This window comes from Trachymyrmex septentrionalis, unplaced genomic scaffold (assembly GCF_001594115.1).
Source record: "Trachymyrmex septentrionalis isolate Tsep2-gDNA-1 unplaced genomic scaffold, Tsep1.0 scaffold87, whole genome shotgun sequence".
Taxonomy (NCBI): Eukaryota; Metazoa; Arthropoda; class Insecta; order Hymenoptera; family Formicidae; genus Trachymyrmex; species Trachymyrmex septentrionalis.
Window position 1 is genome coordinate 2,340,494 of NW_017306059.1, and position 25,957 is coordinate 2,366,450.

General features: G+C 34.6%; 1 protein-coding gene across 2 annotated transcripts; it reads left to right on the forward strand.

Moving 5' to 3' along the window:
* The first annotated feature begins 487 nt into the window (after nt 1-487).
* Nucleotides 488-25,400, forward strand: LOC108755423 (serine-rich adhesin for platelets-like). Of its 2 annotated transcripts, none has more exons than XM_018498406.1 (4): nt 488-540; nt 15,871-15,950; nt 16,752-16,851; nt 22,232-25,400. In XM_018498406.1, exons 2-4 carry the CDS (start codon nt 15,878-15,880, stop codon nt 25,374-25,376), a joined length of 3,318 nt encoding a protein of 1,105 aa, XP_018353908.1. In that variant the 5' UTR covers nt 488-540; nt 15,871-15,877; the 3' UTR covers nt 25,377-25,400. The 2 variants fall into 2 exon arrangements, with proteins under 2 accessions (XP_018353908.1, XP_018353907.1); XM_018498405.1 differs by lacking the exon at nt 488-540 and adding an exon at nt 10,698-11,034.
* The last annotated feature ends 557 nt before the right edge of the window (nt 25,401-25,957 follow it).

Here is a 25,957-nt window from a genome sequence, read left to right on the forward strand (position 1 = left end):
ATGCTTTTAATACACAAAATAAATAATTAATCACTAATTAATTAAAGTATTTAATGTCTTATATTTCTCAAAGACGTTTATTGCGCGATCTTGATATTTTATTATACATACAATTATGTAACATTTACGTGAAGAAAAGCGGGCTAATTAACTTTAGAACCAATTGTAATAATTTATTCCATGAGAATTGCAAATATCTTATTGTTAGTCGAAAATTATCATTTTCCAACATTTTCGTCATGCATTAGCGCCTTTCAATTTGATATTTCATGCCAGGCTTGCCTTTCAGATCGGACGTCTCGCCTTACGAATTTGCCGGCTATGTAAATGTCTCATTGAAATGCGAAAATAACTATCAGCAGTACCATAGAGAGATCATTTTCCCGCCTACTGATTCATTGTCAATCTACCTCATCGCTGACTGCGAAAGGAACTGGGATATGAAGTTACAGGAATTTTTTGCATTTCCAGCATTGCAAAGAAAAAAACAACTATCAGCAAAAGTCGATTGTGAAAATTAACTCGCAATATACTAAAAAGGTAAGTTAATTATAATTAATATAAAAACTAAGGTTAAAAAATATTGATTGTATGAATCAAATGTATTTTTGGTGTTTTTTAAACTGGATTTTTATCTTTTTAAAGATAAAAGTTAATTATTTTTTTAATTATTATATATTAATTTTGAAAATATATTCTATTTTCTTCTCTGTGGGTTATAATTTTTCTGTAATTTGCATAAGAAATACAGCTACTGAATCAAGTCTTTTACTTTAAAAAAACTTTATAAATTTGATTGGATGTGTAAAAAATGTTGATATACATATTTTGAGAATAGTTACGAATTTTTCAAAATGTATAAGCATAAAGTAGCTTGAAGATATCTACAGCATTGGAACGTTCATACAAATTCTTCTAAATAATATACTTTATGCAAAATATTTGATTGTTTTATTGAGATGTATTTACAAATTTCGTGCATTTTTATTTTGTATTTGTGAATTCAATAACGAATATGACATTAATGCAATATTCATTTAGATAAGAGTAAAAAAGATCAGATTTTTTTATTGCAAGGGGAATTTTAATGATCTAAACTTGATGTAATTATCTTAAATTATCTACATCCCATATATTACTTCTAATTATAAGATCAAACACAAAATGCTTTTGAATCGACAATATCACGTATTTACATGTAGTTATATCCTACATGAGAAATGAGATGTCGATGATGTAGCATAAACTTCAACAGTGAGAGAATGAAGCACTTGAAGGCATAAAGATTAAGGATTCAACAATCCGTTAGAGGAAACGAAGTGGATCGTTTGATTTGAATTTCATGAAGGAAGTCACTGTCAGATGATTTCGTACTGACTGTTTACAAACAAGCCATTTGAATAACTTGATGATAATTAACATTCACTTTCTCGACTTACTGTGCGCTTTAGGCTTAATGGCTGACGATAAATTTGATTTTTTATTCTTATTATCAGTATATTATAGATGTACCTATAATATATATTTTATGACAAATGAGTGCGTTGAAATACTCTAGAATTATATATATATATAATAATTATCATTTAATAAGTAAAGATTACTAGCCGCGTTTATAACTGTGAATTATAGATATTCATCACTTTATTATATATATTATATTAAAATGCACACATACAAAGGTCATAAAATATAGTTTGCTGTTATTGACATACTATTAATCAATATTAATCTATATCTTGTCAGTATAATCTAATCTTTATTTCAAAGTGCTTGTAATGCACATAGCAATTAGTTAGATTTATTGGAGCAATTAAGACTCCTTCATTCATAATTATTATCTTAGATTGTGATATTAGAAATAAGAAAATATGTAATAAAATTCTTATAAATTATATTTAAATATTTTTTAATAAAACATTTGCAATCGATAAAATAGGTTCATAAAATAAAATTAATTTCTATATATTATTAATTGTCAAGCTGTAAACGTAACTTATTTTGTTTTTGGTTATGCATAATTTTTTTTTTTCAAATATATTTATTAATTATTTATTAATAAATAAGTTATTTATTAGTTAACAAAAAAGGAATATTTTCGTTATATTTTTACTTTATCGATTGTAAGTTTTGTTTTTATTAAAACATATTTCCATATATTAATATATTTTTTAAGAATTTTTATTTGTTTGTCGCAATCTAAGATAGTATAGTGGTGAATAAACAGGATCACATCAATACCTTTCATGAATTATAGGATGCTTTTCATTTAATAGCACAAATTGAAACAAATGTATTTTTGTCTTTGTTACTTGAATATATCAAGAAAGATAGAATTATGTTTGTATTGACTTGTGTTACTAAATAGAAAGCACCCAATATTGTCAACGTTAAACGTTCGCCTCTTTTTTTTGTCGCTGTCGTAGAAATACTTCGATATACTTGGGGACTTTCTCATAAGAATTTTTTAGGTATGTCTGTGTATATGCACACAATAGTAGTCGCAGTAGTCGAGGATGTCAAGGTGCCAATTACCGTTTCTGCTCATATACCGGTACCCGATGATTCTGATGTACTTCTATCTTATCTTGCTAGATACAAAGCGCGTCTGTGCTTTGTATCTGCACGTCCCACGAATTAACGCTTATCATAATCAGAAATTCCGACGGTGCAATTTTCTGAAATAAATGATGTGTGTGTGTGTACGCGTGTGTGTGTGTGTGTGTCACATTAGTCCTTTTTGTTTCTTTTTCGCTCACCAGGACGAGCAACCCTTTATTAGTTCGATGATGATCAACGAGACGATATTATGATTGTTATGATAAGACGATAGTTTTGAGCGATCGCTGATTGCAACACCGTGTCAAGATTAATTACCCGACAATTACTTCAAATGATTTATACGTTTTGTAATTAACACTTGAGATAATATATATAATTGGAATTGTATAATTCCGTTGTGCTGTTTGAGATATAACAAATCTTTATCAAATAGAATGTAACGATAAATGACTAAAGTGATTAATAATATATTGATATAATAACTGTGATGAACTTTGATATAATTTTGTGAATTTTGTACACATGTTTATTACATATATTAATGAATGTCTATAATTTATGGTTAAAACATTTGCAAATTGATCTGTATATTTATTTATAAAGAAATAGATACGAAATTTATAAATTGAATTTTAAGTGCTTAAATAATTTTATGTGAATTTATATACTACTTGTGTAGTTTTTTAAATTGCGCGAATTAATTTTTCGGTTTTTAAACGCAAATCGATTGAACTACAGTAATAATATCACATATTAAATTGCTTAACAATTTACTATTTCCTTTCTTGTGTGTTCACATATACAATCCTAGAAATTCTTCGTATATAAAAGTTATTTTTTCTAAATCTTAAATTGTTTCAATGAGTGGAAATATATAAATGATTAATTTAATCATGCACAGGCAAAAAACAAAAATAATAAGTAAATTATTTATTTTATTGTTGCTCCATAATCGCCTGATGTTTTGTGGATTCTTTCTTCTCTCTCTCCATTGCTGCTTCTTTATTTACGCCACTTACAATAGCCACACACGAAAACACGGTTAATGATCGCATGTACTAATCATTAGAACACGATAATCACACGGTACTTCACACGTGGCATTTCCGTCCTTACTGACACGCGATGTGCACTTTAACATATTACGTTGTGACAGAGGAATAATGTTGAAAAAATACGATTGCATCAAGGTATGAATGCTATGAGCCCCTCGACATCTTATAAAGTGCAGCAATACAAATCTAGGACGATGAGAAGTTTTAACATATTACTGATGATAAATACCGATTGTATGTTACATGGCTGACAGATATTAAAATACAGACTTAATTACGCTAGTACTTGATAATTAAACGTATCGCGATGCTTCCCGACTCGGCGCCAATCCGTTCCGCATCCTCTGTTCTGTTAATAAGTGAAAAATTTAAAAATAATATCTCTCTACTTTGATACTCGCGACGATGCAAATAAATTCGAGTTAATAAAGATGCGATAAATCATCTGGTAATAAATATCGAAATTCATAGCATTTATTACGCGTAACACATTTTAGACTTATAAATACCGCAAAGTACATATATATAATATATATTTGTTAATGAAAGATAGACGCATCACATTTTTTCCTTATTAATCAAATTATTTAATTAAAAATCATAAATAAAATATAGTTAAATTCTATAATTTTTATTGTATTATTTCTTTTTTAAAATAGCAAATAAATTGCATTGCATGAAATATTTATTTCGATAAACTAGTCGTTTTTTGTTTCACGATTGGATTATTAATCATGGGTTTTAATTAATTGCGCAGAATGATAATTGATGATTGTACAGAGGATGAAATTTTCATTAGACAGAGAAAATTAGCAGAGAAGAAATCCCTTATAAAGAATGAAGTTTTCATCTGTAAGAGATTTCTTCTCTACTAATGCTCTCTTTCTATTCTTCTATTGAGAGATTTCGCCCCTATTAGGACACAATGCATTACGGGATTTGAGATGATATTATTATCTCAATTTTCTTTGAATTATGATTCTAATTTTTTTTTTGCATTAAATATAAATAAATTTCTTCTTTTAAAATTTCTATTGCAAAAAGTACTTATATAAGAAAAATATATTGTAAAAAAAAATATTTTTAAAAAGTAAACAATTAATTAGCAATTTATTAACAAAAAATAAAATAGATTATATTTCTCAAAATTAATTTATTTAAAAGAGGATATGTAATAATTAAAATGTATTATCTTAAAAATCAATAAAAATGAAAAATTATATTACTTATTTATTATTTAGACGCACAAAAAGTATTCATACAGTTAAAAAATTTAACTTATCATGAACACAGTTATTTTTGTGAAACTCTTTTGTGTATATTAGGACAAAATATATTTATTATATAAATTGCTAATTAATGTTAAATAAAGCTTTTTTTACAATTTTTTCTTGTTTACTCACTATATATGTAGTAAGATAACAGGACTGAGAAAGAGGGGAATCAAGCCTGGAATCTCTTTATAGACGATCGCTTTATACCTACGCTGTATCCTCTTTTGAAAGGATAATAACACGATGATACAACACGGCGAACGCCATCATACGTATTGACTTGAACTTCGCGAATGCAGCACCATGACCTTGTGTATAGAACAGTTCACTATATGCTACGAAGAAGCAAAGCTATATGCCAGCTGATTTGTTGTCGCTACAAAATATTTGGCTTTATACAATAAATTTACCGATTTGAAAAATTTTATTTGACTATATTTTTTTAGATTGAGAGAATATTTTGTTTGAAAAATATATTTTTTGTTTATGCCAAATTTTTATGTTTTAGGAGATGTGAGAGTATACACAAAGTTCTAATAAATCGAGAATTTTTCTGATTTTTGTAATTAAAAAATGTGACGATTAATTTTTTTATATTAAATATTTATTTACATTTATTTACATTAAAATCACGCAGTTTTGTTTTGGAACATATAAATTTGAAAGAAGATACTGATAATAAAATAAATTATATATACTGTTTATTTTTTCATCATAGAACAAAGATAAATTTTATTCTACAAATTTACAGTGTGTGACTACAAACCTGTAGAATTTATCATTAAAGTATTGCGGACAATTTTGTGTGTTGGCAGCGTGGCGAATGTAAAACAAAATACAAGATCACGCTATAATTCATCATTACTATAATTCATTGTTTGTATATAAGTCCATCTGACATCTCAATTATGAATGTGAGAATAAGACGAATGCAGTCTTTGGTGAAAATTACTCGAAAGTATAAAGCAATTTCTCTAAGATTATATCGATGAGGGAAACATAATCAAGGATGATGATTTTGATAATGTAGTATTGGGATATTTCTAAAGCCTAATCTACGAAGTGTTCTTTTTCCTATTTCTTGCTTATCACCTCATGTCTTTTCTTTATTCGTGACCATTTTATCGACAATTACGTTTTTTTTCACGTATTTTTTGTTTCCAATTATTTTTCTCTTCCAAAGTTTGTCAATTTTTATCTCGAGCGACAGAAAATGAAAAAAACTAGAAGAAGCAAAAATGTAGAGATGTAAAAAAATGGTTTTTAACTTCGGAGAAAAGTATCAAGTAAAAAACTAGTTTTTTACTATAAAAAAAGTATTTTTGATTAAATTACATAAAATTAATGAAAAAATATAGAATTCATGTTAAATATGTAGAAGAAGAAATAGAATTTATTTTTCTTGTTATTTCGATACTTTTTAATACTTTTGTCTTTATAATTTTATATTTAAGCGGAAATATGTATTATTGACTGTTGCAATTCTTGATGAGTTAATTGGTTAATAGGTCTGTTTGCGTTGCACTCTTTACATTCAGCATCTTTGTGCTTTTTTTTCAAACGTCCGAATCTTTTTCTAATCATCACTTTAAGTGCAAAAATTTTGAGGAATTTTAAGCTATGCGACAGATCTAAATGACCTAAAAAAAATATCCGAGTAAAAAACTGTCAAAGCCGAAGGAAAAAAAACCATTAATTTCCGTTTTTTATCCTAAAATTCTAGTATTTTTCCGTCGTTTACATCTCTAGGCAAAAAGGAAACAAATCGCACATTGTAGATTAGACTTAAAACATTAAGAGAAAAGAAAACGGAAAGAATAATCTGCTTCCATTTGTTCTTCAACGAACTAGAAAGTTATACGGAAATTGTCAATATATCAATGTTCATACATGCATTCAAAGTCTGCTTTCAATTGTGATTAATTGTTTATTATACAATAATGCAATCATTAGTTTAATAAGAGAATATATGGAGTTATGCGAAAAAAAAAGAAGAGAAATCTAAGGGCAATATGAATGCACTTTATTATAAATCTAATTATCATATTATTATCTCACTGCTCTTCACGCCTCGCCAGCCCTCTAACGACCTGTTGTATATCGAAAGCTATTATCTCATTTATCAAGCGCCCGAGCGATGAATTAAACTGCTCGCTATTTGCAATTCATATTAGCATACGCTACCGTGGACAGGTCATTCGACCGTGATTCCCATCGCGAAGGACATTCAGCTAGGCGCTGATCTAGGTTCTATAAGCGCGCTTTGCGTAGAAATTAATTGAGAAATGGTTCCTCGACGATGACGTCGATGCGACTACACTTGCTGTCAGCCGGCGAAGGTATCTAAGCCCGCAAGAAGTGCCGCTATGTCCCACATAAGAGCCGAGGCGGCGGAGGATGATTCTGGGACAACCGACCGACGCGTTCGGTTATTACGTACCTTCCGGGTCTGCGATTGTTTTTTTTCGGCTTTTAAACCTGAGATTTTCAACGGACTTCAGTATTTTTGTTTATTAAGGAAAGAAGAATATGTATAGACTTTGTATAAATTGTTTTGATGACGAATCATGTAAGCATTTCGAGAAATTTCGTGAATGAGTTGTTTTTAAAAAATGATCTTATTTATGATAACATTGCTAAATCAATTTCTTATTTTTAATTTTTTAAATTTAATTTCTTATTTTTTTCGAAGAAAATTAATTTAGATTAATTTAAAATAAACAATAAATTTAATTTTAATTAAATTAGATAAATTAAATTAGAAAAATTTAAATAAGAAATTAAGTTGAATAAGTTTAAGTTTAGAAGTTAGTTTAGAATAAATATTTTGCGTTACCTCCGCACAAGAGGATGACAAGCAGAATCGCGAAGCATTGAATGAACATTTTCCTATTAAAATTACTTTCGGAATTATAATCATATGAGTATGTTAGAAGTAAGTGAAAAAAATGAGAAGATTTACGAGTGGCTCTTTTGCTACTAAATGCCATGACTTGTCCTTTCTCTGCTTATTATTCTACTTCAAGAGCGCAGATGGTGGTTGAACCACTTAACTCGTAATTCAGCATATCCTTACTGGCTGAGATAACGCGTCCGCATTTTTGCCGTTGTTATGAAGAAAAAGCCTGTGATTATGAACGAGTGCCATGAACGTTACGTAAATTTTTTGTAGAGTTACTCCAGAGCGATTTCAAAGTCGCATCCGCGTGGCAAGACGGAAACAAATATTTTTTCGCGAACATCAGGAATCATCTAATTATGCGTTACGACGCGATAAGTGGATCACTGGCACGAACTGAAAATTGCTAGAGTGTCATCAGACTAGATCCATGATGTCTTTGTCAATCAAGGGAGATGTTTCCTCATACGTTGGTTCTTCTCCTAATTCCTCGAATTCCTTCTGATCCAATTGAAAAATATCGTTTTTGACTTTGGCATCTGTCGTCTGGATTATGCTCTTCTTTGTTGCCGAAACATCCATTTGCATTTTGAGCTTTTAGGAAAAACTACTTCCTGAATTAACCATCAGTTAGCATCACGCATCGCCTCGATAGTACTCACCGATAGTGCGAATCCTTCATTATGTTGTCAGAATGTGTGCAGGATGTAAAATATGAACTGGAACAAAGTTCCTATTATTACTTAACATTTATCTGAATCGGTTCTTACTGATAACGTTTTACCTAATCCGAATTTTTCACAAACTTATTATTTATTTAAATAATTTATAATGTAATGATAAAAAGAAGAAATTTCCGTATGTATAATGTGATAATTTCATATGTGATTTTGTTAAATGCACAAAAAGGAAGCTCTTTATTTTTTTTTATTTTTCACATATTTTTAATATTAAACTATTATTAAAATTTTATACTCTTATAATTTATACATAAACATTTAAAATATAATTTTTGACAGCTATTTGAAAATTTTAAGGCTTGATTATCTCAAGGAATTATATTGATTAAGTGACAGATTATTAGTTACGTGCAGCTTTATTTTTTTGTTTACCGTTAAAAACATAATAAAATAGAAGTAGAAGTATAAAATAATTCCTCAAAGTAAATAGTACATTAATCAGTTATAAAAAATTATTGTATTAGTGAAATAATAATAGCAACGGTTTTTTACAGCAGAGAAACATACCATTACTTCAGAAATTATTTTACACTTCGCGTGACAGATATCGGACAGATGTTTCAGTTTGCCACATATTTAACAGGATTCAGAATTACACTTTTATTATGTTTTTGAAAAAAAAGTAAAAAATAAAATTGGTATGTAACAGTTAATCTAATATCATATAACCGATATGATGCCTCGAGATAACTGAGTCTTATCACGTTCTCGTTTTAATTAATGTTATACTGAAAATGTCAATAAATATTTTTTAATCAAGATGGACGCATTTCGTCGTTGTGCATTAATTCTATCTGGAGCATTGCGATGTTTATAGCACCGTAACAACAAAGCAAATATTATAACTTTCACAGACGTGCATAGATATTGATATTGATATCAACATTCACACTCGTGAAAGTTCGGCTATTCACTTTTCTTCCTGATCTAATACTAATGTCGACTTCCTGCTCTAGTTTGATGTCGCCGTTTCGCACGTAATTACATCATGCCTGATTTATTTAAATCAGTTTGTCTTCTATTCCTTGATTTTATGATTTGTTCAAAGTGTTCTCAGAATCACAAATGCGTCTGCGCTTGAAATATGCCATTGTTCTCAGTCTCTATTTTATGTAAATGGGATTCTCTAAAGATTTTTTTTTCAAATTACGTGTGTAAATTACGTAATTGTTACACTTAATGCATAATTAATAATGACATAATTATTATTACGTAATTATTATTTATAATTATTCTATATTGTGTCATTTCGGATTGATTAAAATGATGATTACGAAATAAATGTTTAAAATTTATGTCCTTTAATACGCATGTTTTGATTGGATTTTTATAACTTATTTAAAATATTTCTTTAAGAGCACTTGAAATATTCAGTAAAACATACAAAACATACACTATTGGAACAATATATTTTTTTGTATTTTTTATCAAATACACTATGGCTCGGTTTTTTAATTGTCAGTTAACTAGTAGTTAGACTTAATCTGATGTTTTATTCAATGGATTTCACGATGGTGTCATTAGTGAAGCCTATTGCTTTGGATGAAACACATCAAGTTAAGTTTAACTACAAGTTAACCAGCAAATGAAAAACCAGACTTAAGCGATCTTATTTTTTTAATACAATTTCGAAATTTCTGTTAACCTTACCCATCATCAATCAAATTACCCCACTTCACTCTATCTCAGGCTTAAGCTTCACAGGAAAAAGATTGAATTAGAACTCGTGCCCTTTCGTTCCCCTCCAACCCGCCGGATACGGGACCGCTGCGGAGACATTCGAGAGATACCGTATCGCGATGTGTGCACCGTACGTCAAGTTCACCCACTTCGCGCATCGATCGTCGTCGGTGGCAGCGGAAAGAGCCTTTCGCTCGCGCTTAGCATACGCGTTGGTATCGAGCAGTAACGACGACGGGCGAAGGTTGTTCAACTCGGGCGGATCTCGTAGCACCGTCGGGTATAACGGGTCCTAAGGCCCGCGAACGCCGGCCAGGCGCGCTCCACCTTCGTTCGGCTTGCCTCCTCACGGCTAGAACGCGCGTGCAGCGTACCCTCTTCCTCGGCCCGCTACGAACCTTCTCCAACCTTCTCCAACCTGGGTACGCAAGCACGACTTGTCGGACAGCCAGTCAGCCGTGCACCATTGTCGAAAGATCGTCCGGGTAGTCGACACGCGTCTTCCGACACTCTTCTTCGCTTCAGTCCGCTTTGTCCGGTTTCGCGACGTCGCGGTCTCTTCCTCTCCTTTTCGCGAATTTACGAATATCGCGATACTCGGTCCGATTAGTTCATTCTAAGCGCTAGAGTTTCTTTCGGCGGTATTTTTTTTTTTCTTCCGAACAGGTGGTCATCGAGGACCTAACGCGCGGATTCGGACGAGTTCGGTGGTGGACCGAAAAACCATTTCGCGTATTTTCTCAATCGTGCGCTCCGCGAGACCGTCGGGTGTGTGTAGCGATCGCGTTTGAAGTGATTCGATGCTTCATCAAATTGAGATATAGGTAAGATTGATAATTTGTGATGATCATTATATACGCTTTGTTGATTTTTTAATCATATGAATTTGTTAAAATGTTTGTTAATTATTTAATGATAAGTATTTTTTCCACGTAATTATTTAAAAAGTATTAAATAGAACAAAAATTTACTTGTTCTTTCTTATAAAAATCTAAATAAAGATATGCAATCAATGAATAAAAATAGTATATGATATTTAAAATATGATATTCATAATATATATATCTCTATTTCTTTTTAATAAATGATAATAGTTTTAGTTTGTACTCCTTTCAATTTTTTTAGCCAAATGTTAATTATTAACCAAATAAAGTTTTGCCAGCTCATGCATTAATTTAATAGCCTTTCTTAACAAAATATTAATTGCATTTTAACGTGCATTTTGGTTGCCTAAACAAGTACTATCTTAAATGTAATGTTACGATATAATTTTTTTTAAGTGACAAAAGACACAAAAATGACGGAATTTATTTGAAATAATTAATAATCAATTTCCGTATTCGTCATTATATAACGATAACGAATTTTATTTAATGCACGGAGAAATTATTCTGTTGAGAAATGTAAAATGCGAGATATTACGAGATGTTGGAAACAAAAACGAACAGAAGCATCGCACGGTCCAGGTTTGAGATATGATACCGCTGATACCACTGATAAATTACTTGTATCTGTTTCATTGCGCTACACCTCGCAGACACTTCCTCATGAAGAGCTCGCTGCTCTTCTTCCTGTTTCTCTTTTTTTGCATCATTACGTTACGTTACACTTGTTGAATCGTGTTGCACGGTTGTCTTACCATATTGTCTTATTAGACGATTAAAGATAATAGGAGCACTTTTGGAATTTATGTACCACGCTCCAAAAGAGATCTCAAAATGAATGGACAGATTATTCTAATATGCTAGATGGCCTATTTCTACCGAATCAATTGATTGTTGGAAATGATAGGATCTTTAACAAATGTGAAGTAGAATAATTTTGAATATTTAAGATCTCTTTAGCGTTAAAATTTTTATAAATTTAAATAATTAAATTAATATGTTTGTTTATAAATGTATATATATTTATATTTGTAAGTTTAATCAGTTATTAAAATTTATCCTTTTCTAATTTATAAAATATCAATAAAAGAATTTTTGTTGCAAACTCACTTCATTATTTCTGCAATAGAAAGAGAATAAAAATACATGACTCTGTAAAATATGACGTGATTCTGTTACTTGAAGACAAGTTTTAAAAATTATTAATATTCCGGCAAAAGATCAATATTTGCATATATAAAAAAAAAATAGTTGTTACGTTTCTGTTATGTGAACACTTTCAATTTTCGTTCGTTGTTGTCCTCTCTCTCTCTCTCTCTCTCTCTCTCTCTCTCTCTCTCTCTCTCTCTCTATCATTAAATTATTTAGTTTTTCACGCTTCACTGAAACTGTTTTTTATAATGAAAACTTCACACGGATAAGAAATTAACTAGAGCGTCTTTCGCGATAGTGAAATAGCAAATACTATCGTTATTAATGGATTGTAAGTTAAGGATCGGCACTTTTGCGTGAAAAACGTCTATTGCGTGAAACGGTCACGGTATGAAAGCGTATCCGATTTTCACAATACAACTGCTTATTTATCCCTTTGAATATGATCTAATCCTATCGCAATGAAATTAATGCGATTTACTGACCTGGATGATCAAGAGACTCACTGTCGGCCGATCATCTGCCATTCTTCATGCCTTGTCGTTTTGTTTCTTATCCGCTATGATCTAATTCTAGCAGCAATGGATGTTCAGCGGTCGTTAGAGCGCAAATCTGTTTGTTAAATAGCGTGTCTTTATCGCGCGCGATTTTTTCCGCTGGCGTTCAACGTTCCGGAAATGGGATATCGTTCTTGCGATCTCAGGAATATTCTATACGAATAATCTTTAGTGATTCCCTCTATCAGTCAGCTCGGAGATTGACACAAGCTATTTCCGTTTTTTTTTCATTTAAATTTCATCACTGATAACATTTATAAGGATTGCAGATATCTATTGCATCTTAAGTAAGCAATATTTTGTTGATACAATTAATAAATTTACAAAATATTGAATTGTTCCCTTATATATTTATTAATGTATAATTTATTAATTAATCTGTCAATCTCTTATTAATTCCTTTCTTTATTATTTATTGATATACTAATTTATTATGCCTATATAGTAGATTTTACTCGTTATCAAATGATTTGAATTAGGTATGGAGAGGGGGAGAGTAGTTACTCGTAAATGCATTTGCGTCTATTTACGCTAGAATGTTACAGAAAATTGCTACCATGCTTGCCATCGAAAATAGTCAGTGCGTAAATAAAAAGAGCATGCATAGTAACAATTATTGTTACGTACAACGGTTTTATTCATTAGAAAATTATCGACTCTATTAAAATAATTATATTCAAATTGAAATTCTTGTTCAATTTTTGTAATTATTATATAAAAGCTTATAGTATACAAATGCTTTAATTATTAAATTAAAGCGTTTATATATTACAACAATAGAATTATTATAAGCATAGCAAATAATAATCTCGTATAATAATATATTTTCAACTTCGAATAGTTTATGATATTTGAAAATTAAACTCGACATGCTTAAAATTCTAATATTTATATTTATTTAGGCAATTAATTGCATTTGATAGTATTGCATGATATATTATATTATTGATCTGATTACATCCCTTCAGAATTGTAATTATAAATCTTCTCACAACATTGTTTATGGCTCAATAAAATTGCCTTCGGTTTTCTGGTTCATGAAGAAACATTTAAATGGTTAACGGTACGTGCCTTGCTCGTAGAATTCGCGTATCGGATTCTACGGCTATTCTACCGATGGAATAATGTCTTGTCGGACTTTTCGCGCACTTTGACTGTATTCTCTGAGATATACGATGTGACGTCACATACGATGGACACCCGAAGAAGATCGACGCCCGTTCAGTACCGTTAGCGGACACAAATATGAGAATGGAAAAAATGCAACGGTAAAAAATCTCCACGTGACGAAATCACCTGTGATCGTTAGAGAATTACATCCAAGAGTTATGTAGGGTTTACAGCGCATAAACTACTTTAGGTCAAGACTAAGAGCCTTCACTGAAACCTTCGGTAGAGATTTCAACGTAGGAGGAGGAACATTCTGTTCGTCATCAGCCTGTCCTCTTCCCTCCTGTTCCGGCATTTCGTGGCCACCGCACTTTATAACCGTTATTTAAAATATCGTCTACACAATGTATTGTTTTATTTATATTTAATTTTTATTTATATATCGATATTTGATATATAAATATATTACATCTGTCAATGATTCTTATTCAGAGGTGATTACGACGGTTTTTTACTCGATTTTAAATAAAAAAAAATTGTTATGTTATCTGCGTTGCAATGTGTGGTATAAAATTTTACAAATTTTATTACGCAGACGAGTGCTTAACTTACGTCAATGGTAATGTTATTGTTCACATTCTGTGTGCATAGACGATTGGAATAATCGGAAATAAGCATCGAATACGAACGATGCTTTCAATCGAAACCTTAGTTGACAAATCGATGATCAGAAATTCATGCCGTGTAACCTACGTAAACTCGCCAAAGTCACCTATCTCGACAATTGCGTCATTGCGGTGTAATCATTAACAATCGCATGCATTTTGAGTTTTTTGACTGTTCAATGTAGTTGCAAAATTCTTGATATTTAAACAAAGAATGTCTCAAAAATTCATATATAAGTATGTATAAATTTCAATTTATAAAATAAACATCAAAATAAATTATACTGGACTACATTCCAAAACGTTCACCTTGAGGAAAATTTTATTATAATATATAATATACATAACGTATATTACATACCATAAAATTTCCTGGGAGAGGACGTTTGAAATGTAGCTTAGAATACTTTAGAGATAGATATCTATCTTTATCATTTATCATTTTTGATATTGTTTAATATTTAAATTTATTGATTTATTTAATAATTCCATGATTTTACATATTATAATATTTAAATTTAATGATTTATTTAATAATTCCATGATTTTACATATAACAAATGCAAATTTAACGTCCATTACATCATTGTATATTTATGATTCTATTTATAAAATAGTAAAAATTAAATTCGCAAAAGAAGAAGAAGAAGAAAATTAAATTATATTTCTATTTTGTTAAATATAAATTCACAATAAATTAAAAAATAACATTTGGTTAATATTATATTTATTCGTATTTTATAAAACACATTGTGTCAGATTATCGTAACAACTGTCGAAATATAAGTACATGGTACATACAAATCCTTGCGATAAAATAGCTGGTGCGTCATCCTCATGAATATTAACGCAAGCGTTGCATCTTTTATCGGTCGTAAAATTAAAACCTTCGACTTCCGTTTGCTCCACCGTTTCCGATCATCGTTCTTTCCTCATAAGAGCCGTGCAATCGCGTCTTTCGTGAGATTACTTTTTGCGACCGATGTATTCTCTTCCTGTTGACTTGTTTTCGATGACATAGTGCAACGAGAGATCTATCCAAGATTGGAGAATATCTAGATTGTTGCTCAAGATCAAGTTCAGCGTTTGAGTGGGTCATCGTGTCGAGGACAGCCTCTGGCCTCGCGTATCTCGATTCGCGGAATCGTCCTCTGTCTTTTTACAATTCATTGCACATCATTCTCAATAATGTCGTCCCAGAATTAGTGAATAAGTTGAGCAAAATTTTTCTATGTCTATTTTTCTTATGTCTTTTAGAAGATTCTATTTAAAATTTAAAATTTTTGTTTCAGTGCGAAAATGCGGATGCAGCTGCTAAAGATCGTGGTGGTCCTGTTGGTAGCAGGATCGGGTGACACCAGACCGCACAATGGTAGGTTTTACAAATAAATTATATGAACGATACGATGATAATATATACATATCTCGAATTACGACGCGATCAGAAATGATCGGTGTAATAAAACGCTCATTTAGCAATAAAACCGTGACGAACTGGCAGCAGGAAGCAGTGTTTTCTAAACGTAAAAATTGATGCTTTCGTCGCGGTGCAATTCGTAGCCAATGAACCGTGCTTATTCCATTGCAGATCTGTTATCTCTAATATATTTTAATTAGCTAGAGAATGTTCAAGTAGTGATTAGTTAGCAATTAGATATATGCATTTGCGTTTTACATGGCGGATCTGTGTACTTGTGTTTGTATCTACAATATTACGTACAATTCTCAACTGTGTTTTTCTCTTTCTCTTAGTAACGCGTTATTCATTTCTTCTTCAAAAGAATTTGCGTTCAATGTTCCAATTATGGAGAAAACGCATAAGAGAGCATCAATCGCGAGCGTAATTACTCAATAGCATCAATTGTTGTAGCGTGTCAGATAACAACCTGTCTTCTTTGTAAAACCGTAATTATACCACTGATTCTCGTGCACCAACGTTACCACTCGCGTTTTTCTTGCAAAACCGAATTTCCTAAGACGGAAATGTTTAACTTGGTAGAATTTAAAGCATTGAGAAATCGTCGCGTTTTAACGGGACAGTAATTCGATGTATTTCACTATTATTAGTGCATTATCATTTTGTCGACGTTGCGTGTGTCGGCAATCGGTTTGTGTCATTAGAATTCCTCTTTAAAATTTAGAATAAAAATTCTTATCGTTTTTTATCTTTCAGGCGCAGATTCGCAAGCGAAGACGATAGAAAGGAACGACGCGGGATGGAGAAGCATCCAAGTCTCGAGCAAGTCACACGACATTGTTCGAGACGATAGCAGGTATACGGGGACTTCCGGAAGTAATAGAAAGTATATCACACATTTCCGCGATAGTGCCGATTCGTCGCGTGAACACAACGCAGTCAATTCACGCGCCAGCAATTTCACAGCGGCGCGATCGCTTCCAAGCGTTCGTCGTTCCAAGATCGATGACATTTGGACGATGCCTAAATTTAGAGCGATAAATGTTCCTCCGTATTTTTCAAGGACGAATGTGTTAGGTGATATCGCGAAATTCGCTACTGTCGTTCAAAATTCGAACGACGTAAATAAACCTTCATTTCACGCTTCCTCTGGCAATTCTAAAATAATTCCAAATGAAAGGATAGATTGGACAAGATTTAGCTCCGGCTCAAAAGTTGGTCAAATAGATTATTCCGGAAAGATGAATGCTAAGAATTTAGAGAGATCAAAATCTGGCGTGATTTCGAATGAAAATCTCGAACCAATAGTCGCGCAAACGAAGTATTCATATTCAGCAGGAAATGATTTCTTAGCAACTCATGCATCTGGTTTCGAGAGGACAAATGACGATATCTCTGTTGCAATAGAAAATCGTCAGAAGTCCAGTTCAGTTAGGTTCGATTCATTCGCGAATAAGGATATTGAAGGCGAGATGTCACGTTGGAAGGAGGGTGTAAATAGATTCTCTTTGCAAATAGCGAGAACAAATGTTCCAAGCGATTCTCAGGCAAATGCTTTTACTTATTCTATTCATAAAGATCGTAATTCGATTCGCAAACCTACAAACTCGAGCGTGATTTCGCATGGAAATTCGAAGCCGAGTGTCGTTACTAATTCTTCTCGATCCATTGGCGATCAGCATGGTGACTTGAATAATTCAGAAAGATCGGCGCATGGCGTGGAGACAGTCTTGATTCCGAATTTGAAATCTGAAGTCGTTGGTCAATTCCCTGCGTTTCGCCACAGGAACGCAGCTACGTCCCATAGAAATTTCGTTAAGCTTCGGTATCCGTACTCGACTTCGAATTGGCGGAATGCCAGCAACGTCGCGTTGAACATGAAGGTGAAGAATGGTGACGATATTTCTACCGACATTCAACTGAGAAAACCAGCAAAGCACTTTACGCGAACAGGTGCGAAGAAGCCCGTCAGCTTGAACATTCACGTGACGTCCAAACCGATGAAGAGTAATCATTCTTCGTCTGTTCAGGAATCGCCGAGTCAGAAAGTTGGCACTGAAAACAAAACGGCGGACAAGTATAACGATACGACCGTACAATACGATGCATACTTGAAGAACTGGCCGAATGATGCAATTCAGAACTTTGAAGATCTATACAATTATGAGAAATATACTTCATCTCTGGAGGAGGAATCGAGTCATGAGTCGAATCTTTCCAGTGCTGAAGAAACACCGATCCTATTGTCAAACAACTATTTTGATCATGCGGACCCAATCCTTGATTCCAGTGTAAAGAAGATCATCAATTGGTTAAAGGTGCCGGAAATCGTTCCGAACAATACGCAGCATTTTGATTACAATGATGACAAACCGATCGAGTCGAATTTAGAGTCGATCTACGAAAACTTGGAACCCAATCGTCCGTTGAATATCCACGACGACAATTATGAGACCGTCGTTCTTCAAGATGTACCGCTGAGTCAGAATCTTGATACAACAGATTATTATCCAATCCGGTGGTCAAATCCAAGTTCAATTACGTCTCTCAAATATGAAACAGATTCTTTGAATCCTTCCGCTCCTTTGATTCCTTCTTCCTGGCCCGGTGGGGCGTTGTTGCAGAACAAGACCGTTTACAATCCTACGACACACGTGACACAGAATACGGTGGTTCATATCTTAAACGATGGTCTGAAGAAACCGAATGTAACCGTGACTCAATCGAAAGCACCGGAAACGGACGCGACAGCTGCCAATCAAGCGACTTCTTCAGGATCTTCCTCAGAGTCCTTGGCGCAGAGACCCAACGTTCACGTAATGTTCACTTCTCAGAACGATGAGAATAAAAATATTTCTAAGCAGGAGACCGATACCTTCCCTTCGTCGACTTATACAGACAATACAAACTGTCCGACGATTATGATAAACACTTATACTCGGGTGAACAATACGCTTCAAAGCAAGGAAGGATGCACAGATTTGAATATAATCGTCAACTCGCATGTTTTGAATACGAATGTGTTTAAGCCGAGCGGCGCACCGGCGACTGCGGAGGATCATCAGACCTCATTAGCGACGCAGAACTACGGTAGCACAGATGAGAGCGAGAAATATTCTGATGTGCTTGCCGATCTCTCCCATGTGGATTCTTTCGATAGTTACGTAACCGCTTCGACCGGAACGTATTCCAACTTGCTCGAAACGCTGGAACCAGATCAACATGACTATTACGATTCCCAGAAAGATCCCAGTGAAATTCTAGATCCCGCTCAATCCGTGGGATTGTCGACCATCGATAGTCTTCACACAGTTGAGGTGTCCCAGGGCACTCAGATCAGCGTTTCATTAACGAACGCGGAAGAGAGCCCTGCCGACGGTCCCGGCAATGACGCGTCAAGTTCCGCTATCAATCCACCAGCTGCTGGTGCTTCCGCGAGCGGGCCATCTGTTGCCGGAACTCTCGGTTCCGAAAATCCATTTGTGCCCGTCGTTGAGGAATTGCCGGTGTATTTAGTCAAACCCGGTCCGGTGACCGGTCAGTCCAATGTTGGTCCGGGTTCCCTGCAATTGTCAGCATTACCGAATCTTCCCAGTCTTAATATCGCAACTAAACCCGATTTATCGAGCAGCGCTGGCTCATCCTTGTCGCCGGCTTCAGGAGCCGATGACAACGATGATGATGACGATGACTTTGATTTTGATTTTGATATGTCGCCAGGCGACGTGTTACAGTACATGGCTAAGGCCTTCACATATTTTTCCTTTTTAAATCCGTTGGGTTATGGCGTCGTCAGCCTCACCTCAGCACCGTTTGTCGCAATGGCAGCTGGTATACTCGGCATAGCCGCGTTCATATTCCCGTGGGCATTACCGAGTGCCTTCGAATTCGGTCGCTCCGCTGACAAGACGATCGGTTTCACACCGAACCTTGAGGAATTCGTCAGACGAGCCGTGCACAAGTATGATCGTCTGAACGAATGGAAGAGTAGACGTAGGAAGCGCAGAAGATGAATCGAACACCGATTGATCTTGTAACGCTTGATGAACTTCAGATAAGTAGGAGAGCCATATAGTATAAAGCTATATAGTATAAAGCTTGTATGAAGCAAGTACGCTCCCGCTGTTAGAATTACTTTTACTTAAATTAGATAGAAATTACAATTATACCGAGTGATCGTATGCATCATTTGATACCGGATTGAAAATGATATGTGGTTAGTAGAAAAGCAAAGAGAGAAAATAGTTAGATGATTATGTTTGTTTTTTAAAACATTATGTGGATACACTAATGTAGCACATATAATGATAATGCAGATAATTGTATAGTATTTTCATTCGTTAAAAATGAGATTTACTCGACTGGGTGGATAAAATCCATAATGAAATAAATATAATAATTAATAGTTTTCGCATTCGTTCTTCATAAATATAATTTATGTAAAATAATTAAGATGATTATACTCGCAAACAATATTTTATATAATATTTAATTTTTATTCTTTATTCTTACGCCAAATGTAGCATAGTAAGAAAATACTCGTTATTTACATAATCACATAATTACATGAATGGGCGACAATCCGTGCAATGATTAATTTAATATTTTGTAACGTTACTATTAATAATTATTAATTAATTGTATGTTACTATTTATCGTTATTATATCATGTGTAGAATAATGAGAATACTGCGTCATTTTTTTATCGTATCATATATCTATAAAAATTTGTTATATATTTAAAAAAGATGCTTTGAGTACAATATTTAATATTATCTCTTTGCGGACTAAATTTCTCAAAAATAAGTGAAGATCAAGTATTTCGTTTATAATTTTATTTATATTTTTAATTGGAGGGTTCAACACTAATCAAATAATATTTATTATTTATTCAAAAAAAATTTATTGAGCTTCCAACAACATAGTTTGTTATATTATTGATTATAATTATATATCGCGAGAGATTACTGTAAAAAATTATTCAACTTGACATAAGACTGCAAAGGATTATGATTCAGTTTCTTTTTGTATTGATACTTTAATTTAATTAAATTTTACAGCATTTCAGGGCATTAACAGTTTATTTTTTATTTGTGCCAACAAATATGTAATGTTAATAAAATATTCCAAACAAAGATTAATATTTTTCTCATTAGGCAGTTATATAATTTCTTACGCCTTCTTATATGCTGTATAAAAAATATATGTTCCTATCTTTATACCCCTGCGATCCCTCTAAATCCCATTCTATTATTGCGCTAGAAAAATAACAAAATTTATCATAAAGAAAGAATCTTATTATTATTTTAAATTGTGTCAAAATGTCGGATGATTACGCTTACATTTTATTTACTTACTTTAATTTCTTAAACGTATCTAATATAGAAATAACTTTTGCTCGATCAAGATTTAATTTTACGTAATTTTTTTTTCAGCTATTGTGACTATACTTAAAAAATTTAGATTCTTTTATAAATTAAATTTATCTTATAAATTAAAATTGAAAACCGAAGACTGTAGTTGTAATCGATTTCTTTTTCTGAAATTAGATCTGCGGAAATCTCTTATTTTCGATTGCTACTACTAATTAAAACAATTAATTAAAAATTATTGCTTCTAAATTACATCTCTTACGATAGAAAACAATTTAAAGTTTATAACTGAGTTATAAGAATTTCAATTTAGAGAAAATCTTTTTATTTTATTCTGAAACATACTGTAGATAATAATTTATTTCAATATATTAACTACATTGCACTTTATTACTTTCTTAACTTAATTAATTGTACTCATGGTGTTTAACAAGGTATCAATCTGTGCAAATCAAGCCTTACTTATTGCACAGAAAAGGTAAGAAATTTAATAGCCCGTAAGCATTTTTACTAATTCTTTAATTCATCCGGCTAACGGCTATATATTTATTCATAAAAATTATTAGTAATAAATGAGAGAGAGAGAGAGAGAGAGAGAGAGAGAGAGAGAGAGAGAGAATGTGTGTATATGTGTATCTTATTATTTTATGAATAATTAATAAAAATCATGATTCAGAACAAAATGAAATATTATCATATAATATTTATTAAAATATGACATGATAAACTTATCTTTTATATATAAACTGCGATACCCCATCATGTTAATCATGTTAATATGTGACGATGATAAAAATTGGAAATGCTCAGCGAAATTATATTTTATAACTCTTCAACAAATCTAATGATGAAATTTTATTTCAGTGGGCAAGTGAATGATACTCATCGTAATTTGAAGGATCTGCAATATATGGATCAATCTCTGAGAACCGTCGCCACTCAACTCCTCAACGTTACAAATCCGCAGGATGTGGTAAATGTGAATAACAAAGATCTCATCAAGGCCGAACATAATGTCGTAACTACGCCAAAATCCTCGGAGAACAGTGTCCCTTTGTTGATAAGGGATGTTAGTTCAGAGATCAATTTAGAGCCGGTGCATTTCGGTAGGCCAATTAATTCTAAATTCAGTTATTTCGAGAGTAGCCATCCAGGCCAAGCGATGGCAATGACAGAGGAAGAGCTTGAGCGAGAGATGAGCACAACGAGGCTAATTACCGCCTACAAAAATCATCCGACAACTACTGGCGGTATCTCCACTTGGATCCTGCTGAATCCACCGTCCACAACCGTAAAGAGCGTAGAGATCGAGAAATCGAAGACACAGCAGCCATTCCAAACGGAGGTACGACTTACAGTAAGACCAAGTTCGTCGATCGAAAAAGAAACGATTCCACAGGCAGAAAAGATCACGGAGAAGACCACGCCACAGTTAACCCCTGTTATAACCACCGAGAAAGTGACTGTGATCACGAAGAAGCCGAGTATGACGACAACAAAGAAAATCGTGACTACTTCGAAACCGGAGAAAGTTACTCAGAATTCAGAAAAGAATTCGGAAACTTCATCGAGCACAACTTTGAAGGTGATTCGCACCACAACAACAAGCACTTCGACGACGAGCGATGGAACGGCTACGTTGACTGTTCTCACGACGAAAAAGAGTCAACCGCCGCGAACTACTTCTAAGCCGAAAATTACCACGCCAAGAACAACTTCGCATTCTAAGCCAGCAACAACGAAGCCGGCCTCAATGAAACCGACGACGACAAAACCGGTGAGACCAAAACCAACGAGGAAATCCACGGTCAAATCTGAAACGGTAAAGAATGAGACCTCCACATCGACTGGTAAAATCGAGAAGGTGACCTTCAAACCGGTCTCGATCATCACAACGCCGCAAGACAAACTGGAAAATACTGAGAAGCCAATGTTTGTAACGAAGATAAAAGCGTCGGTGCTCATGGACACTCAGAAAACTCCGACTACTTTACTTCCGGCCACCACCGCGACTACCGTGAGCGCCAGTACAACGTTCAAGTCGAATTTGTCGACCGTGGATCTCGTAGAAGTACCAGTGAGATCGAAGCCGGTCAACACGAAAGGAAATAACGTGCTAAAGATGCAGCTGAAGAAGCCTATCGATGAGACCACACAAATCGAGATAGAGCCGATCAAAGTAAACGCGCCAATTTTGACAATCGAGAAGGTCGATAAGATGGACGAAATCATGATGAAGGATACGGACGATCTTAATGACTCCAGAATAGATCTAAAATTTGACTTTAATCCCGAATTGACCAAAATTAATGTAGAAACAAAAACGGAGGCGGATGCGACGACATCGACAAGCGCGACAGCATCAACCACGACAAAGCGACCGAGGCATAACTCGAAGAGAAAGAAGAACAAGACTCGAAGGCGCAAACCTACTACGACCTCGACACCAAGCTCGACGATGGTGCCTGTTCTAATGGAAACCAACGAGAGTGTTACTGATTCCACCATCACGGATAACGCAGTCCAGGAATCGAAGATCGCGCCTGAAACAAAAGTCGGGGCGAACACGACGAAGACTAAGAAGAAGCAACCGCAGAAGGCGATCAGCACTCAGATCTACAACTTCCTCAGTCGCGAAGTGATGCCTAGCTTCGGCGTCATGTCACTGGTAGGTTTGGGTCTTGGCCTCGCTTCGTACTTCCTGTATCCCTTCGGCGGTACTATCACCCGAAGGAATTACGACGTGGAGCCGAATTACAAATACAATATGGATGAATATGGCGGTAACTACGGGCAGAGCGAAGAGGAGATGTTATCCAAGGTGTTCCAGGGTATGACGAATTATGACAACAACAAGTATCCAGGAACGAAAGATAATTACAACAGTAACTACTATCATTATCAGCATTATGATGGTGCATATGATACTCAAACGAAGAAGATCGAAACGAGATATCCATCGGTGTCTACTTCTCCTGTTTACAAAGCCGTAGAGAACACTCAACCAGCAGTAAAGTATCGGAACACGGACTATCAATATCCTGAAGCACAAACCTCCACTCCAGTTTATTACGATCGCAAACGTCCAGATTTCGCGGAAGTCGGTACGAGTTCAGCGGCAAATCGGCAATTCGTGGTTGGCAACGTACCTAAAGAGTATCCATTCGACGTGAAAGCAGCGAATTTGCCGGTGGACAATAAGAAAGGTTACATGTCGACGGAGGTCGGACAGACGCAATTCGAGCGGGAGGTAACGCAGGACTTTGATTTCCCAAACGCGGCCGGCTTGCATAGTTATGGACATCCGGGAGCATCAACTATCCGAGCGGATGACGGATACGAAGAGATTGAAATAACGCCAACAGCGGTGGCCGTCGAGCACGGGCCGCGATCCTTCAAGGTCAAACGTTCTGCCCTTAACGAGGGTGGCCGAGGGCGACGCTCAAGATCAAAGAGGGAGTCGGTAATTCAAATAATTCCGACGAAACGCGAACTGGAAGAAGAGCGCGAGGAGGCAGAGAAGGAGGAAGATCTGAGCAACGAGATTCTGGATATCATTGATTCGGCTCTGCCGGGTGGCGAAGTGCCACACAAAAGGGGTAGCAACGAAAACGAAGTAGAGGATCTCGAGGGGCAGAAGAGGAAACAACAAGAGGAAGCTAATACGCGCGCAAAGGAGTCCACCTCGAAAACTACACATACAGAGGACACGACGGAGATTCCTGCGACTTCCACGACCGTCGGAAAAATAGATGACGGCGGTACCAGCGTCTCTTCAGAAAAGTCCACTGATACCACGCATCCCGCGGGCTCGAAGGATCCCGAAACAATCGAGTGGTTCGACAGCTCGACCACGAAAAAGCCCTCAGAGGGCTTCAGTCTCATAAATTTTGTAAAGAAGGTGGCCGAAATCAAGTTCAGATTGGGTCTGACAATTCTTAAGCATGCCAGCGAAGGTTTCGCGCGGTATCTGGGTCATGTGCAGAAGAGAATCAACGGCGAGGAATGAGAAGGAGGCGAAGAACTCGGAGGAGCAGCGATGGAAGTTCTCGAGTCGTGTGGCGATACGCATTTTCCAATTTCACGGCGCAATACACGGTGGACACGCGGCGGATAACGGCAACGGACGACGTGATGACGACCGTAGTCCTGCAGATAACGGTAGTCGAGGAACACGAAGAAGCGGTTTCCCCCCTGACTTCTTCGCGGCCGATTCGAGACGTGATTTCACGGGCAATCATTTTTGTCCATCCGTAAACGATGCGATGCGATACGATAGACGATCGTCCTTTCACTTAGAAAGCTAAAACGACGAAGGGGAACACGGACTACTGTTACGATCACCGAATATGCGTCTCCTCTTTCAAGGTATCGCCGTGAACGTTGCAGACGGGTAACGCATCTTCTTTCAGACTCCTTCTCATCACGCGAGGGATCGATGAAAATGTGTTCCCCTCAACGTGTCCCCTAAAAAAAAAACTCTATTCGATTAACAACAAGGTGTTTAACTTTAGCCTTCGGGTCCTTGCGTGAGAATGCCTTTCGACACGCGATATGCAATGTGATAAGATGCATTCTAGATAATTTATC

Coding starts and splice junctions, on each gene's coding strand:
- LOC108755423 (XM_018498406.1), top strand. CDS start 15,878: ATGCGGATGCAGCTGCTAAAGATCGTGGTGGTCCTGTTGGTAGCAGGA. Junction 15,951..16,751: donor TGACACCAGACCGCACAATG/GTAGGTTTTACA, acceptor TTTATCTTTCAG/GCGCAGATTCGCAAGCGAAG. Junction 16,852..22,231: donor ATTGTTCGAGACGATAGCAG/GTATACGGGGAC, acceptor ATTTTATTTCAG/TGGGCAAGTGAATGATACTC.